This window comes from Polyodon spathula, chromosome 20 (assembly GCF_017654505.1).
Source record: "Polyodon spathula isolate WHYD16114869_AA chromosome 20, ASM1765450v1, whole genome shotgun sequence".
NCBI lineage: Eukaryota > Metazoa > Chordata > Actinopteri > Acipenseriformes > Polyodontidae > Polyodon > Polyodon spathula.
The window spans coordinates 19,994,715-20,011,998 of record NC_054553.1 but is presented as its reverse complement, the minus strand read 5'-3'; the positions used below and the strand labels follow the sequence as shown (position 1 = coordinate 20,011,998).

The following is a 17,284-nucleotide window of genomic DNA, read 5'->3' as shown; positions in this document are numbered from 1 at the left end:
AGTTGGCGGTCATCCCGGTCAATGGAGAGTCGTTTTCGCCCTCTGCCGGTCTGTAGCACTGTTGTCCCCAATGTGTGCCGCTTGACCTTGTTCTTATAAACCACCATCTTTGAAATTTTAAGGATGGAAGCAACCTGACGCTCACTGTATCCCTCTGCCAGTAAAGCCAGAATTGAACCCTTTTCCTCACTCAAAACTTTCCTTTTCAACTCTTTGGGCATGGTCAATAGTTATTTTTTGATTCCAATTACTTTTGAGGTACTACTAGCACTGTTTTGCCATCCAGCTGGTCCTATTGCAAGAGGATAGTGATGACCACAGGAGTGGTTTTTATACTTTTCCATGTTAAATAAGATTTGGTTCAGGTGATCCCCTAATCAGTACCTCATTCAGTAGAATAAGGTGTGCCTGTGTTGGAATTCAACAGACACTGGAATGGAATGGCTGCTATACATGTAGAGATGCTAATTTAAGAAAAATTTGCAGTGGTCTCAATTTTTTCCAGAGGTCTCTGTGTGTATGTATGTATGTATGTATATATGTATGTGTATATATATATATATATATATATATATATATATATATATATATAAAATACACACACCACTTTGGCTTAGAAAAAACAAAAGTACACCATTGATACATGAAAAACCACTTTAGAAAGATATTTATTATCCTTACATTATTTGAGACAATTCATCTTAAAAATCAGAAAGATCATTTTACATACATCTAAACATTTTATAAAATATACACCATTTATAAAACTGACATATTTAATAGTCATTCTTGCAAATAGTTTTCTGCATAAAACTGCATTGTGCATCTGGCAATTTGATGCACTAGTTTTGTTGAGCATGCACAGGGGTGGGGGTTGGGGTTAGGGTTTGGGGACATTGACCAGCTGTCACCGAAGGGACTGGACATTGATGACTGTTGATTTCAGGATCCTCACTTCTGTGCTGGGGTTTACTGGCTGGGGAGCTCTGGTAACTTTATATCCCAGTACGGTGGCCTGAAGCAATCGACCCATAATCTGAACCACGCTATCACAGTGAAACGCATGCAGATTGTGTGGGTGAATTTAAACATCACTGCAAATCAAACCCAAATATATACTTTTTTTATTTTTGATTACATTTTTTAGGGAGTATATTAAACTTATTAAAAAATGTACAACTCTCTGTTTTGTGTGTGAGTGAACCAAAAACATAAAGACAAGGAATTGCCAGTATGGTAGATTCTGATCAGTACTCCAAACAAATCAGTGTTCAGACCAGGAGGCAGGTCCTGACTGGTTTGGAGTAGCAAAAGTATTACTGTGATTCCTAATGTCACCTTTTGTTTGAAAGGATTTTTCATTAAATTAAAGTTGAGTTTCTTTATGGGGTTGCCAAAGCTGAGCGTTGAATGCTATTCTACCCTGTTCCTAAATTTGTATCAAAACGATTCTGCTTTCTCTTGCAGATAAAAGGCAGATTTACAGCCACAGTGAAGAACGCCATTGCATGTAGACTAGGTGCTCAGATTTAAACAAGCTTAACATATCTTCTACATAAATAGCACTTTTTGCACCACACTCTCAAGCTCACATAACATGATACATGTTGTGCTGTTCTGGGCAGACAATCGCAGTCAACCCAGTCCTGTCCTTGTTTATTTAAAAGTTTACTTTCTCTGTAACAGAGGTCTCTGGTTAAACCCTGCTATAATATTCTGTAAACCAGCATGAGCCAAATACTGACTCTCACAACTGCTGAACAATGGGGTCTACTTCAATAATCTAAACAGCCACGGATCTGCTGAAACGGATCTCATCCCTCTGTATTGCACTGACTGTTCTCTCCCAGTCTGGTCTTTTCAGGCAGCTTGTAGCAACGTGAATGTGAAAGCACGTCTGTAGCATCTAAGAAATAGGATAATAATCAGTAGGATATAATCCAGTAGCTATCATCAGGGCTACAAGTGCTGAGAAGTGAATCCATCATGAGGACAGTACTGCATTATTATCCTTGTTTCTTAACTGTCCTGACATTTCACCCCTCCCATTTGGAAATACATTTTTAAACAATGGGGCCTGTTTTAATGAGCTAAACATCGTCAGACTCCTAACCTGACTTGCCTCTTTCCACGGTATCATACAGGACCATTCAGACTTCGTACAACGTTGGATACGTGGAGGATGATATGCAGAGACTCATCTACTTTAAACAGTTAAGCAGAGTTGAAAACAACACTGTTGTGTGAATTATGAATCACTCTGTACTGTATTTAACAGCACTTGTAAGGGGTTAAATAGAATCACCCAGTTGAAAAAATGGAATAAATAAAACAGCTGGAATAACAGTTAGGAAGCAGGAGTATTTAAACCATTAAAATAGACCCCCAATAAACAAAGTCCTTGGTTATGTCTTTACTCACAGCTTGACTGATTATTTTTGTGTGTTACCCACACAAAACCATCATGTTTCTGTTTATGCTGCCAAAAAGCTCTGCATATTTTTAAAAAATGAGCCGCCTCTACTTGTGGCCAGGAAAAGTAGCAAGTACTGTGATACTTTGATTTCACCTGCCTGTTGAGTTGAAACTCTGCTGGGCTGGGCGGTTTTCTTTACACAAACTAGCCACTGCTTTGGAAACACTTTGGAACACCAAGCATGTTCCATTAACCCTAATCTGTACTGTAAACGCTCCTAAGATACGCGAGATCCTGTAAAAATGATACTTTGCTTCTGTGAATGAAACATTTCAACCAACATCTATCTCATCTGTACAACCTCAAGAAACCAACGGAATACCCTGTAGATAGCTTTACAAGGGTATGATTGACAGACTTGCAACATGGCTTTAAATGACATGCTGACTGCAAAACACATAACATTTAAACTACAGATGGCAAATCCCCCTCAGGTATGTCATGTGCATTAAACACGTGGAGGTAGTAATATTCCACCAGTAGATCCGGGGGCCACTCTTGACAATACCCCCCTGGTCCATCACTTGCATTTGTGTCAAATTCAGTAGCGTTAAAGTAAAGTGAGTTTCACAGTTTGATTTACACGTTTCAAAGCAAAGCTGAAGAACTAGGATGGAGAGCTATGATATACATGAGGCTAAGATTATCTATACCGTTTAATTCTTATTTAACTATATATTATAAAGCTGATTTTCACTTGCTCAAGATCACAGGCCAGTAAGCCCAGTCATGGCTAGGCCAATCTGACTTCTTGTGGCGTGGACATCAGCCTGTATCATACAGGTGTATATATAGAGTATTCTATACTCTGTATAAACACCTTTTTACTGAAATCAAGAGAAAAGTTTGTGCCATTGTGATGAGATTTGGTAAGATCATGTTTGCACAATTAAATAGAGAGCTTCAGAATCTTGGTACATATATACTGCAAGCCACAGTTATATACACATGTGCCTACTGTGGGTGAAGGTTTTAGTGACCTATTTTAATAGCATTTAAAGTGCACAGCTGTGGCAGTCATGTTAGTGACATTGTGTTGCAAATGAGATCAAGAATGTGATCCAAATTGATGGATCAGGTCTACAACAAGAACAGGAGTATTAGTTTGACCAATACATGCCAAGGTCAAAACTGACCTGAAATACAGTGCATATTAATCTGAACTTTTCTGATAATTTACAAGAAAAACTAAATCGTAATGATTAGTTGATACATTTAAAAAAATAAATTAGGCGAAAAAAATCTGAAGGAAATGTAGGTTTAAGCATTTCTCTTAAGCAAATCTTTATATAGTAAAAAAAAAAAAAATTTAATAAAATAAAACAAAAAAACACATACATTATTTTGACTAGTTTTCTTCACAGCTGTCAACTTTTTTTGTATTATTTTCAGCTCAAACCATTTCTATTATTTTTTGGTCATGATTCACAAGAGATATGCCTTGTCCCCAAAACATTCCCGTTTTTTTATTATTTTTTTTTATTTCCAATTACTTAATTCTTAATGTTAGATCAGAAGGCTTTTGGTGGATGGCTTAGCTTTAATTCATTATTGTTTCACAAAAAAATAAAACCTCTTCAGAACTTCTGTTACTAAGGCTCTCAGTACCAGACTTTTGTTTTAAAATAATGTAAGAAAAGCAGACATATTGACCTGTGTGACAGTAGTTTTGATGAACCCTTAATTTACTTCACAGTACAGCAGAGACATCAAAGGCAGTCTGTAGGGGATGCTTTGTAGAGCCATCTGGTCTTAGTGGAGTGATGGAAAGGTTGCCCTGGCTCAAGTGTGGGTGGCTGGGCCTAGTGATCGTGAGGACTCCTGCTGCTGGCCCTCCCCATAATGGAGCTGTGTGCCTGGCTCTCCTCCCAGATAAGGGTGCTTCCCTCTCAAAGAGGTCCTCAGAACGGAGAGTTCATTCCTAGCTTTGTCTCAAACTGCAACTTCTGTCTTTTCTGATAGCGAACTCGTACCCTGCCGAGAACAGACACAGACAGTGAAGAAACAGCAACATTAGAAGATTGAAAGAGATGCTGCGGTCAACATCCCAACTTCATTAAAGAGCCGGACTGTATGTACAGTGGCTCTCAAAAGTATTCACCCCCCTTTGACTTTTCCACATTTTACTGTGTTACAACATGGAATTAAAATGGATTTAATTAGGAGATTTGCCACTGATCAACACAAAGTCTATAATGTAAAATAAAAAAAATAAAATCTACAAATTGTTCTAAATTAATTACAAATACAAAACAGAAAATAGTTGATTGCATAAGTATTCACCCCCTTTGCTATGACACACCTAAATAAGTTCTAGTGCAACCAACTGTCTTTCAAAGTCGCATCATTAGTTGAATGGAGTCCACCTGTGTGAAATTAAGGCGTTTCACATGATTTCAGGTTAAATACACCTGTCTCTGGGAGGTCCCACAGTTGGTTAGTACATTTCTTAACAAAAACTACATAGTGAAGACGAAGGAACATTCAAAGCAAATCCGGAATAAGGTTCTTCAAATAGCACCGATCGGGGGTAGGATATAAGAACATTTCCAAGGCAATGAATATCCCCCGGAGCACAGTAAAGTCCATTATTAAGAAATGGAGAGAATATGGCATGACTGTGACTCTGCCTAGAACAGACTGTCCTCAAAAACTGAGTATCCGGGAGAGAAGGGCACTAGGCAGGGAGTCCACCAAGAGGCCTATGGCAACTCTAAAGGAGTTATAGTCTTCCACGGCTAAGCTGGGAGACACTGTGTATACGGCAACACTAGCCTGTGTGCTTCACAAAACTGGCCTTATTGGGAGAGTGGCATAAAGAAACCCATTATTCTGCATTATTCAGGATTGTAGTAACTCATAATTTAAAAATAATAATAATAATAATAATAATAATTGCATCTTTCAGGTGATCTTTAAAATGTAGTTTTCTGCTTGGACAATGTTTTAAAACCTTTTTTATGGTTGCAATCAGCTTGTCTGCCTCCGGGAAAGTATTTGGCCAGACATTACTCGCAAGGGCTAACATATCGGCATTACAAGTCAAATAAACAGAATTTGGCAACACACCTCGAAGAATGCCATTGTATGCCTTGATCATGTAACTGGCATTATCAGATAAAAAATCCAGTGACACTACTACATTCCATCTCAAATGCATTTAAGCAATTTGTAATGTTCTGTGCAACTGATGAGTAAATAACAGTGTGCAGATAAACAATATCTTTTAGTTCTTCATAGGTACCTTCACTGGCTACCCCTTGTAAAACAAAAAAATGTGCAAAACAAACTGAAACACTTCAGCATCTGTTGATTCACCAGTAACTATAGATAAACTATCAGAATCTTGTTTGTTTTTGGATTTTGTGCTTGTGCAAATCAGCAACTTTGGGTAAATATTCCCCATTTGCTAAAGGAATCCCCCCCCTCCATTTACTACATGTTCAGTAGTTCGGGACAAACACCAATCACGAAATGTTTTAGTACAACTATTTATTGTGGAGAATGCAGAGAATGCAATTTTACAGAGAATTATGTTGTATATACGCTTTCATTTGGCATCAAACCCAACTTGGTTTGGGGGCTCGCTGCCTGGCCAAATGGACAAGTCAGAGACCCCCATTGATAAAACATAGAAATTGTTTTTAAGAAAGGTGGAGAAGGGGAGGTGGTGGGTTACGATAAAATCGAAACGCAACTGAGAGGAAAGTGAAGAGGGTATTTATAGTGCTAATAATCTTAATTAGCTAATGTGTAAATTGAATGATTCAATTTGTGACAGTGATTGGTGTCTGACCCTCCTCCCGAGCTATAATTAAAAATATCAATTTATTAAGGAATTTATGAAGCTTGGAGTCATCTAGTTTTTCCAGGGGGATATTAGCACAGGCAAATGCTTCTGTCAAATCAAACGTATCTAAAGTAAACTTTTTTTTAATGAAAGACAATGTTGCACTGCTGTCAGACTTGAGCCTTTTGTTTTCTGTGTTTTGGAGATATTAAATGACGGTCTATTGTTCTCTTTCAATTGTGGTCCAAAGATAAATTGCAGATTGTGCAAAATGAGTTCTACCATGCAGCACCCCAGGTGGATATTGCTGCGTGCAATCTCTCAAAGAAAAGCTTTTTGAGTTTGTTGGTGCATCCTTTTTTTCTAAAGCAACAAATCTCGAGGTAAGCTTTTTCTTAAATGCTTCAATTTCTAGAAAGGCAATAATTGTCCTCCCTCCCACCCTCACTACCTGATCTCGTGCAGCTTGACCAGCTCATTGACCACCACCACCAGAATCAGAGAGAGAGACACCAGGAGCCAGGACAGCAGTGGGATGTCCTGCAGGGCAAAGGTCACTGGGGATCGGACGTTATCCCACAGCTGAAAATCCACTGCTGCCTGAATCACCTGGCCCAGCAATCTGAGAGAAATTAAGGACATAAAAACACAGAAACACATACCCTAATCATTACTGGATATTAACAGGGCTTTCTCAGTTATTGGTTTATTACAAGGAGTTTATACAGTCACATGTCTGGCTTGAAAATTAGTCATTTCTAAAAATTAACTTCCAAATTTAAACAAAGCTAATAAAGATCTCACTGACACTCATCCCTTGTTAGGTAGAGTTACCACATGATGTGCTCCACAACTTCCACTGTGACCCCTAGTCAGGGCTGTGCATCCTATTTAGCAATCTTGAAATTGGGAAAACGGCACCCTCTACGGCACACAGTGGAAGATCTGTCAATGTGGTGCACGCCATGCAGCAATTCGACCTGTAAAACATAGTATCTTGAAACTTGCCATTCGTATTGCAAACTAATTCAAAAGTAAATGACATGTTGACAACACTCTGATACATCAAGATACACTCTATGAATAAATGTGGTTGTGCAACGCCCTCAATGACACAGTACTATATTTTAATATGGCTGTCCCAAGAAAACTTTTTTTTTTTGTCTGTGTATTTAAACAGTTCCTCAGTTCACTCTGCAGAGAACATGGCATTGCAGTGCCCTCTGCTGGCCACATCTAACACAGCAGTAACACTTAAAACCAAGCTCTACTAGATACTAATTTTACACAAACATATGGAACAGTGGGTTTTTCTTGGGCAGTATATAACTGTGAGAATGAAAGCTCCCTCAAGACATTTATTTCCTCAGCATTACAATATCTGAGGTTGACTAAATTCCTAGAAAACTGTTTTTCTATAAGCAGAAACTTGAAACTTTCACTGTCTATAATAAGTGATACATTTAAAAAGTCCTTATCAAAGGCTCTGAATTTGAGAAGGGAAGACAACCAGCAAGTACACATACCTTTAAGTACACTTGATACATTTTGAGACAGTTAGAATTCTCGCTATCAATCAGCACTGCCGTGATGCAGTTCAAACTCATTATTGTCACAGCTGAATCCTGCATCCTTTGTATTGTTTCAGGTGTGCAAACCTCAGTCCTGACCTGAACCCCTGCCTGCCACCCACTCCCAGGTATCTCTCAAGCAGAGACTGACAAGTGTTCTGAATTGTGTAGTGCTTTTGTGAGGAGTACTAATCGTCACCATTAATAACACAGTACTCGAGAGAGACAGAGAATGTGATACCAGAGCAAGAGAGACACACTTACACCACAGGCACAGTGAGGCACCACCAGGTATTACTGAAGGGACTCTTCCTCCAGACAGGTTTGGATCGATGGACGTGGCTGAGTGAGATAACCACTTCAAAGCGGGGAGAAAGAAGGGAGGGAGACAGCTGTCAGTATAGGGAGGGGCAAGCATTTGCAGCAAACAACAGCATCAACATGCATTACAGGCTGCAATCAACATCGGAATACCTCGCCTATTCAACTAAATGCAACCCTTTTCAGATGCTTAGGGAACACTTGGTTTTAGGCTGTCAACACATGCATATAGGCAAATGAAAGCACTACGAATAAGATAACAACTCTGCAGAAACATTACCTGTAATTTATCATACTGGGGATTACCAACCGAAAATGCAAATTAACACACAGGGTTGAACTGCACCTGCCAGCATGCTAATGCTTTATGAATATAACCATACCTGTGCAGATTTGAAATAGATGGTTGGATATACTGTAATACTTATTACAAAGCAGTGTAGCAAAATTAAAAATGAAACACCTGCACATTCTTTGGAATCAATACGGAAATTATAATGGAATCACTAGTATTATAAAATGCCATCAATGCCAATCTCATTGGCCAACAAGTGTTCCAACCTGTGCAGATATGTCACCACATCCGCACAGCTTGGAACTTTCAGAACCACTCTGCCTGATTCACTGGACAACCAATTCACTTTGGGAGGAGTAGGGTAGGCCTGGGGTGCCATTTTATAAGTGCAAGAACACACTCCAGGGTGTTTAAATACGATCCAATAGCCACAGGCGTGGGCTGTTGTGAGGAACAACACTCCTAATGCAGATACTGGACCATATTAGAACAACCTGCTGTTTGTTACTGTTTTCATATAAAGGAGCTGCATGGTCACTTTCAGTCACAACAGCAAAGGCGATCTGGCAGGTGCATCCATATCCCATGACTGACTTCCTCTGGACACATCGGTAATTTGTGCAAAGTGATGATGACCCTGTATACCATGCCTCATCTGGAGAACAGAAAACAGACCCCCAACTTACCTGAAGACATTAGAGAGTAGTGATCATTGAGGACACCTCCAGAACAATGTGAACACCTTGTACTCTTCTACATTTCTGTTCAAACAATGTAATGTCATGTGCGTTTGTATGTGTGTTTAGCGCTGCTATTTAAAATGCACTGGCCACTCGACTCCAGGTTGTCAGTGTTACTCCCATTCAGCCATGTCATACAATTGTTTACTCAATATAACAAAAAAGCCATGGACTAACAGCCATCTATAGAAACAAGAATATAACATAAAGTGTGTCTTAAAGCATGCAAAAGTAACTATAAAATAATGACCTGAAATGTCTTGTGCAAAGCCCCATATATTCATGTTTCTTCCACACTAATATGTTTAAACTTTACTCTTCATCTGATAAGTGACTCCTCAATAAGCATTACAGTGCAGCATCCAAATATGTCCCCTGCCTTGAATAGTTTGTTAACATCCAAGTTCCTCAAACAAAAGGATAGGAACAAGATATTTGTAGACACTGAGAAATCAATTGCTTTATTGATCAGTTATAATTAGGTGAAGATTAAAAGTTCAAAAATACTGTAGCACCATGGAACTGACAATAGGCATTGGCGTACGCTGTGGAATCAATTTCTACATTATAGAGGTGAGTGATTAGATGACAATGCCATGCAGAATCTCCCTGTACCTACCTGTGTGCAGCGCCAGGAATCCTGCCATCACCTTCTGTATGAGCAGCAGACCACTGGACAGATCCCCAAACCAGCTGGGGGCCTCCACAGAGGAACTGCAAATAACACATACAGTGTGAGAACAGCTACTGGGAACTACTAGTCTGACAAGGAATTCCACATGGTAACCCACACTCATTACTCCTTATACTGGCAACAGTCCCACATGTGAAGCATGAAATCTATTAAGAATTGCTATGCGTCCCATTTCAAATTCTGAAGTAAAGTTATCTTGACGATTTAAGGCATTTAATGCATTTTATGTAATAATGCTTATATTAGTGCTAAAATCTTATTGCCAAGAGTCATTGTTTCCACAACAGCATCACAAAGTGGACAGGTGGCTTTACCCTGTGAGTACAGAGTGCCAGGAGACATCAAACCCCCTCAGGTACCTATTTGCCATGATGGAGGAGCAGCCAGTGATGTTGCTGGATTTATGGCAGAATTCCTGCAGAGTGAAGCCGAAACAGATGAGGTAGGCACTGACAGTGATGCTGAACTTCACCAGAAAACACACCAGGAAATACTGCTGCGTCTAGAAGGCAAGACCAGCACACTCGTTAGCAACTACACTACACACAACACACCTTCAAAACACTTCAAAACACACGCAATTAGGACCGCTAGTGAAACACATGCAGTGCTGATTGTAGTCTCGTTTCCAAGTGCCTTGTTGGTTTATTACAACATCACAAGGTAACTCTAAGTAAAGGCTAACAAGATGGTAAAATTGTACAAAACGAAGACAGAACGTTTCTTTTCCCAAGTTTTCATCAGGTCATATGGAATGTTTGTGCTGCACTGTCGTACATGTGTGAGTCATGATGATCCTCTCCAAACAGACTCACTTTTCTTGGAATGGCGTCAAGATTTTTCCCCGTTGCCACCGTCATTACAGAGCTGTCTGGAGGCTTCCCCAGCAACGACACACTAAAATTAAACACAAGACTGATCAGAGTGGCACAGAGTCACTGCTTCATAACCTGCAACTGCAACATCACACAAGGGTACTGAGTAATGGGACCACACAAGGGTACTGAGTAATTGAACAGCTAACCAGGTGAACTAGTAACATCTACAACTCTAGGAACATACAAGCAAACAATTGGAATCCTTATTCTTTACTTATTAAATTAGATTCCCTTTGTGGGGGCAAATGCTAAGCAAGCCTTGATGGACCAATAGTCATCATCTTGTTTCCCAAGTTGTTTTACATTCTTACAGCATGTCTTCAAAGAGTAGCCTCGCTCCAATATATAAATCTTCTGAGTGGTCTGTATGTGGTCAGAAGCACAATTACAACAGGCATCCTACATTGTAAAGAAGGGCAATTCAGCCATGGCCTTTAATGTAAAATTCAACGTGAATGAGGGACACTGCACCTATAACTGGGGTGCAGACATTTCCTTCCCTCTCTTACTGTGCAGTATCTCTTAGTCCTGTATCAGTGTGATCACCTGAGTAATGGGTAGCAGATGCAGGACAGCCAGAGGATGTCTGTGATGTTGATTGGAGGAGGGAGTTGGACAAGGCAAGCTAAAAACTAGACAAATACAAAACAGTAGCGGTGAGCTTCCAGATACAAATGCAAACCTTTTTTTTTTTTTTTTTTTTTTTTTTATACCAAATAATTTTATAATCCTGGCTTAACCGCTGTGGTGTTCTCTTGCTAGAATCCAGTGTGCTGCACCCACCTGGATTATCACGAGGGTGAGCTGGCACTGCAGCAGGAACAGGAAGCACTTTCTGATCCCGTAAGTCGTGTGCCGAGCCTGGAACAAACAGCAACATGGAGCATCACTTAAACAAACGCTGCCCTGTGAAACCCAGGCATGAACACAAATACCCAGCCAACAGCATGGTACATTAATTTACATTGATATTAGTTCATAATCTGAGATCCAAAATTTGAAACTGTATTAAAGCTTTACACATGGCATTAGTGTTTCTATAAGATGCACAGCGTAGTCTCTGATGAAGGTAATTTGCTTAATTATTCAAAATAGTAGTAATATGTAGTAATACACACAGATGTTGCAGTGTTTTTTTTTTTTTAAATATAGTCTTTCTGAATGATTACAAATATGTTAAAATGTTTAAATAAAATACTACTAATGTATACACGTTCATGTGAGCGGTGTCTAAAAGCAATTTACAATCACTGACTAACCACTTGCAGTCAAATGGAAAGGAGGCAGCTCAAAACAGAGCTCAAAGGGCTCAATCTGACTGATAATCTCAGTGGCAATGTGTTCCTATATGCAGGGCCCTTACTGTGCAGCACTGGGCAAGATTGCAACAGGGAGTAACAGAATCCTGTAGTCTAAAACAAACCTTTTGAGGTTATTGGGATCTCTGCCAAGTAAACAACTGTGACTTTTTAAATGCATAAGAAAGCAGGAATACCGATAGCACAATCAGTAACTGGTAAAACTCTTATGTGCAACTCCCTGCCTCGTGTTCTGGTCGATACAGATGGTGCACACGGACTCTGCTCAGATGTCCAATCTTATGATGGTGTCATTCCCCCATTAGTTGTCCTTCACTTCCAACCATGTTTAGACCAATCAGAAATTGTCATGTGGTTTATTGCCTCATTTATTTCCTTTTATCATCATTTCTATTAGATGAGAGCTCTGGGTGTTGTGTGTACCAGCTGGAGCAGCTGTGTGCAGAGCTGTGATTTGTGTGATTGTGTGTGTGTGTGTGCTGATCCTTTCAAACGGACTATAAACCTGTGTCTTGTTGTAAGGCAGTGCGGGTGTGTGTAGAGTTGTGATTGTGTATGTGTGCTGGTCCTTTTAAGGCAGTGCAGGTCTGTGTACCTGCTCGATGAGCTTGACCATGCTGATGGTCTCCTCCTGGTGGAAGGAGATGGAACAGGACAGACCGTTGAGGAGGCTGGAGAGCTGTAGGGGGGTGAGTTCCTCCGAATCCAGGGCCAGGTTGGCACTGGCAGCATAGCCGAAAGTCTCCCAGGAGCAGCGTGACGGGTACAGGGGGTCCAGAGCGATACTGTGGAAACCAAAAAAGGAGATTTTATGCATTCAGTTATGCATCATTTTGAAGCAACACAGAACACATTTTAAGGTTTACTTTCTCTGCCTGCTGGGAAAGCACTGTAACAAGCATGTCAGTGACATTCATCAACCGTCACGGCTGTAAATTCAAGAGTTACCAATATCACACTGTAACAGGGTGATGTTACGTACGTGTGTCACCACTGAATAATACTAAATCAGACACCGAGCAGTGGGTGTTGACACGCCACATAGATTTAATAACAATACAGGCCCCGATGCTAGGGTACCAACAATGGTAATCCTAGCGTCGGATTTAACAAAGAAAACAAAACAAAAGTTCAAACATAAGTTTGTCACACAAATGGTAAGCGTAGTCCCACTAAAAGGAACGTCCCGCTCCAGGAACCTACTACACTACGGTAACCCTCTCTGTACTATTTGGCCTTCAAGTGGCCTTTTCCAATGGCCTTGGCTGGTCAATGCCTTTACGAGCACCCTCTTGGAGTGTAAGGGTTTCGTGTAGTAGTTCTCTCCATGGAGTGGACGCTCTCCTCCTCGATATCAACAAGCACAAGTTTTCGCTCAGCGCCCGCCAGCGTATCTGTAGCGTTGCAGCCACCTCGAGCTGTGGCGTACACTTTGAGGTGCGCGCAGGCTCCCCAGGCATGCCCGATCAGCTCCGCACCGGGCAAGCCTACCTGCTAAATTAGTTGCTTAGTAAATGTAATTGTAATATTGTAGCATTGGCTACACCCTTGCAGCACATGGGGTGAATTCTTGGAGCACAAATTTCCGCAGTTCTACACAGATCTGCACAGCTCTGCACAGAATTCTGTTCTGTGAGGGATGCTGCGTGATGTCACGAAGCTCCACCAATCAAAAATAAGTGCAGATCCTGCACAGTCCAACGCAGCGCTGAAAAGTTGCTGCGGGAGGCTGGCTGCGGCTGTGAACCAAAGAGACGATGCAGAGATCATGAATGACCTGCCAATCGTAATTCAAATAGAGACTAAAACTACTGCTATCCCCTTGTTAGTAGAGGGGAACGACATGTTATCTTTATGCAAAGAAGGGTGAACAGCTTTGTCAACTCTATATTAAATAAATGGTAACACTTTAAAATAAGTGTCTGTTCATATGTAATGCATGATGAATTGCAGACACAGAATTAAACTACAGAAGCACATTCATCATGAATTCCTACTTTATCAGCTGATAAATGAGTTCATAATTCATCACGAATTCCAGACACTTATTTGAAAGTGTTACTCACATAAATGAATTAATCGATATAAAATAGTAATTAATAGTAAATTAAACAGAATGTGCTAATCCATGATAAGTAATTTATACTGTTACAATAAAGTTAATGTTACAATTACATCAAGCTGACTCTGTAACGTTATAGTCTGATAATCCAGAAACTAACTATAGGATGTTGTGAACAGGATGGCTTGCAGTGTTGACGTCAGATCAGAAACAGACTCACAAACTTTGCTTTTGTGACCAGGACAGTGATATTTCAAAATATCACTATTTCCAATGGGAAAACGGGCAAGTGTGTGTCTTTTCGTTCACATAAAGTCAGAAAAAAACAACGTATGAATCCAAATTAACATGTATTTAACTAAAATAATACAAAAATGACTACAAAAGATTTAGAAGCAAGTAGTTTTTCGAGATTTACGATTATACTGAAAATACTGTCCTGGTCACAAAAGCAAAGTTTGTGGGGAATAATAGCCATTTTCTATACTTTTGAGGCATAAGCAATTAGGAAATAACACTTACTACCCAGGAACAAAAAAAAATTATAAATTTGTTACACAGTGTTATTCGCCAGAACTACCTCTCCATTGGTAAATAGTTTGTTGTTTGCTAGACGGACATTTCCAAACCAGGGTGATTTTTCTGCTGTATCGTTTCCTGAACACTGGGTGAGATCAAACCAATTTACTCTTTTTATACTGCTCGATTACTTTTTTTGAAAATCAACTTTATATATATATATATATATATATATATATATATATATATATATATATATATATATATACACACACACACACACACACTCACACACACACTAACGGTCAAAAGTTTTAGAACACGCCCATTTTTCCTGTTTTCATTGAAATTTATGCAGTTTAATGTCTCAATGTACTCTGAAATTAAAACATAGAACAAATAAACAATTGGAGATAAAAAAGAAATCATGGAATCGTTTTGTTTAACAAAATTTAATCTAAATTTTGAACTCAAAGTAGCCACCTTTTGCAGATATAACAGCCGAACACACTCGTGGCAATCTTTCTACAATGGAAATCAAATATTGTTCGGAAAGTTCTTCCCAACAGTGTTGCAGAAGTTCCCACAAATGTGTTGCACTTGTAGGTTGCTTTGCTTTCACCCTTCTGTCCAGTTCATCCCAAACCAGCTCGATGTGGTTTAAGTCTGGCCATTTCATGATTTGAAGTCTACCGTCTTGTTAAGGTAGTTCTGAAATAGCCTGGGAGGTATGTTTTGGGTCATTATCTTGCTGTAGGATGAACCCCTAACCAACTAGGCATACACCAGTGGGTATTGCATGGCGCTGCAAAATGTTGTGGTAGCCATTTTGGTTCAGGGGGCCACTCACTCTGTGCAAGTCGCCAACTCTGGATCCAGCAAAAGAGCCCCAGACCATTACGCTTCCTCCTCCATGTTTGACAGTTGGTGTCACACACCGAGGAACCATCCTTTCGCCTACTTGATGGTGTATAAAAACCCTGCGTGATGAACCGAAGATTTCAAATTTTGATTCAAAGGTCCATAAGACCTTCTTCCAGTTTTTAGTAGTCCACTGGCGGTGCTTCATGGCCCAGGCAAGCCTCTTTTTCTTATTTTGTCATCTTAGCAATGGCTTTCTTACTGCCACTTGACCTGTCAAACCTGCAACTCGAAGTCTTCTCTTCACAGTTGAAACTGAGACTTGCTTACTTCGATCAGTGTTAAGCTGTTGTCCCGGTGAGCCGCCTATCACGTAAGCTGTTGACTCTCAGAAACTTGTCTTCTGATTCTGTTGTGGCTTTGGGTCTGCCAGACCTCTTCCTGTCAGAGTTTCCTCCAGTTTCCAAGTGCCTTTTCATGGTGTAGGAAATTGTACTCACTGACACCTTGGCTTTCTTTCCAATTTCTCTAAAGGAAAGACCTACATTTTTAAGGGTTATAATGGTCTGTCCGTCTTCCTTTGTTAATTGCCTTTTTCTCACCATTATGATAGCAATATACTACTTCCTGCAGTACAATACTGTCCAAATAATGCTTAAGAGAGTGTAGTAACACAGTCTGTTCCAACACTGCTTTTATACAGACAGAGGGTTTGTAAGTAATCAACAAATGTTGGGACACCTGTAGGAATTGTTAGCATCAACTTTCAAGGCTTAATTTACTTCCATTGCTGCAGAATAGCTGTAAGTTGTTAACCCGTTACTTGTTCCCTGAAAAAGGGCTTTTTGTATAACTCTGAAATGTACATTATTTTTCAGTTTTTGGTAACCTAAACTTTTTTTTAACCTCTGGCAGTTTACCGCTTACCTTTGTACCATTTCAGGTTATTCACTGGACTTCAACTGCTTAAATTTCAATAAAAACTGGAAAAATGGGGGTGTTCTAAAACTTTTGACCAGTACTGTATATATTATTTTATATATATATATATATATATATATATATATATATATATATATATATATATATATATATATATATATATATATATATATATTTTTATATTAATTAATTTTTAGTTTTTTTCATTAAATCATTAAATCACCTGGATTGGTTATATACACTTCTGGACAAACAGTTTGTTCCCCCCACACCCCCCACTGTGGCTCAACATGCACCTCAGGACAGAAGCCACAGGTTGTTGCTTTATTTTCTTTATTATGTCCTGTGCATGGATAGTTTAAGCCAGGGGACATTTTTTGGACATTTTGTTTTCTGTTTTTTATTTTTAGGGACTATAATAAAAGGACTCCAATTGGACTGTCTGTTTTTTGGGTCTGTAATTGTTGGATGTGATTAATTTTTTTCACTTGTCTGTTATTTGTATTCTTACTTTGTGTTTTGTTGTGATTGCCTCAATGCATATTTATTGTAATGAATACTGACTTTCCCAGCGTTTTATTCTTTGGATCTGGAACCGGCTCACCTACCTTTTTAAGTGTCGTAAGTCAAAGCACATTTTCCCATAGGAACAATGTTATAAATTGGGGTTACGTTCCTGACTCTTCAGCCAGATAATACAGTTTTACAAAAATGACCCGTTATATTGTACTCATGCAAATATATATTTAACTCTTTACACTCATCCCGGTGATTCCATAAATATTACTCACACACCTACCTGGCTTGTTTAAAAGT

At 39.4% G+C, this 17,284-nt stretch overlaps 1 protein-coding gene across 4 annotated transcripts in view; it reads right to left on the bottom strand.

The window, feature by feature from the left end:
* Nucleotides 1–652: 652 nt before the first annotated feature.
* Nucleotides 653–17,284, bottom strand: part of tmem94 (transmembrane protein 94) — a 75,700-nt gene continuing 59,068 nt past the window's right edge. For all 4 annotated transcript variants that reach the window (XM_041219866.1, XM_041219865.1, XM_041219867.1 and 1 more), the window contains 9 exons: nt 12,680–12,869; nt 11,549–11,626; nt 11,312–11,397; nt 10,703–10,784; nt 10,247–10,389; nt 9,813–9,907; nt 8,102–8,195; nt 6,718–6,888; nt 653–4,450 (listed from right to left, as the gene is read on the bottom strand). In XM_041219866.1, coding sequence (XP_041075800.1) covers nt 4,378–4,450; nt 6,718–6,888; nt 8,102–8,195; nt 9,813–9,907; nt 10,247–10,389; nt 10,703–10,784; nt 11,312–11,397; nt 11,549–11,626; nt 12,680–12,869 — 1,012 coding nt within the window. In that variant the 3' untranslated portion in view covers nt 653–4,377. The remainder of the gene's footprint in view (nt 4,451–6,717; nt 6,889–8,101; nt 8,196–9,812; nt 9,908–10,246; nt 10,390–10,702; nt 10,785–11,311; nt 11,398–11,548; nt 11,627–12,679; nt 12,870–17,284) is intronic.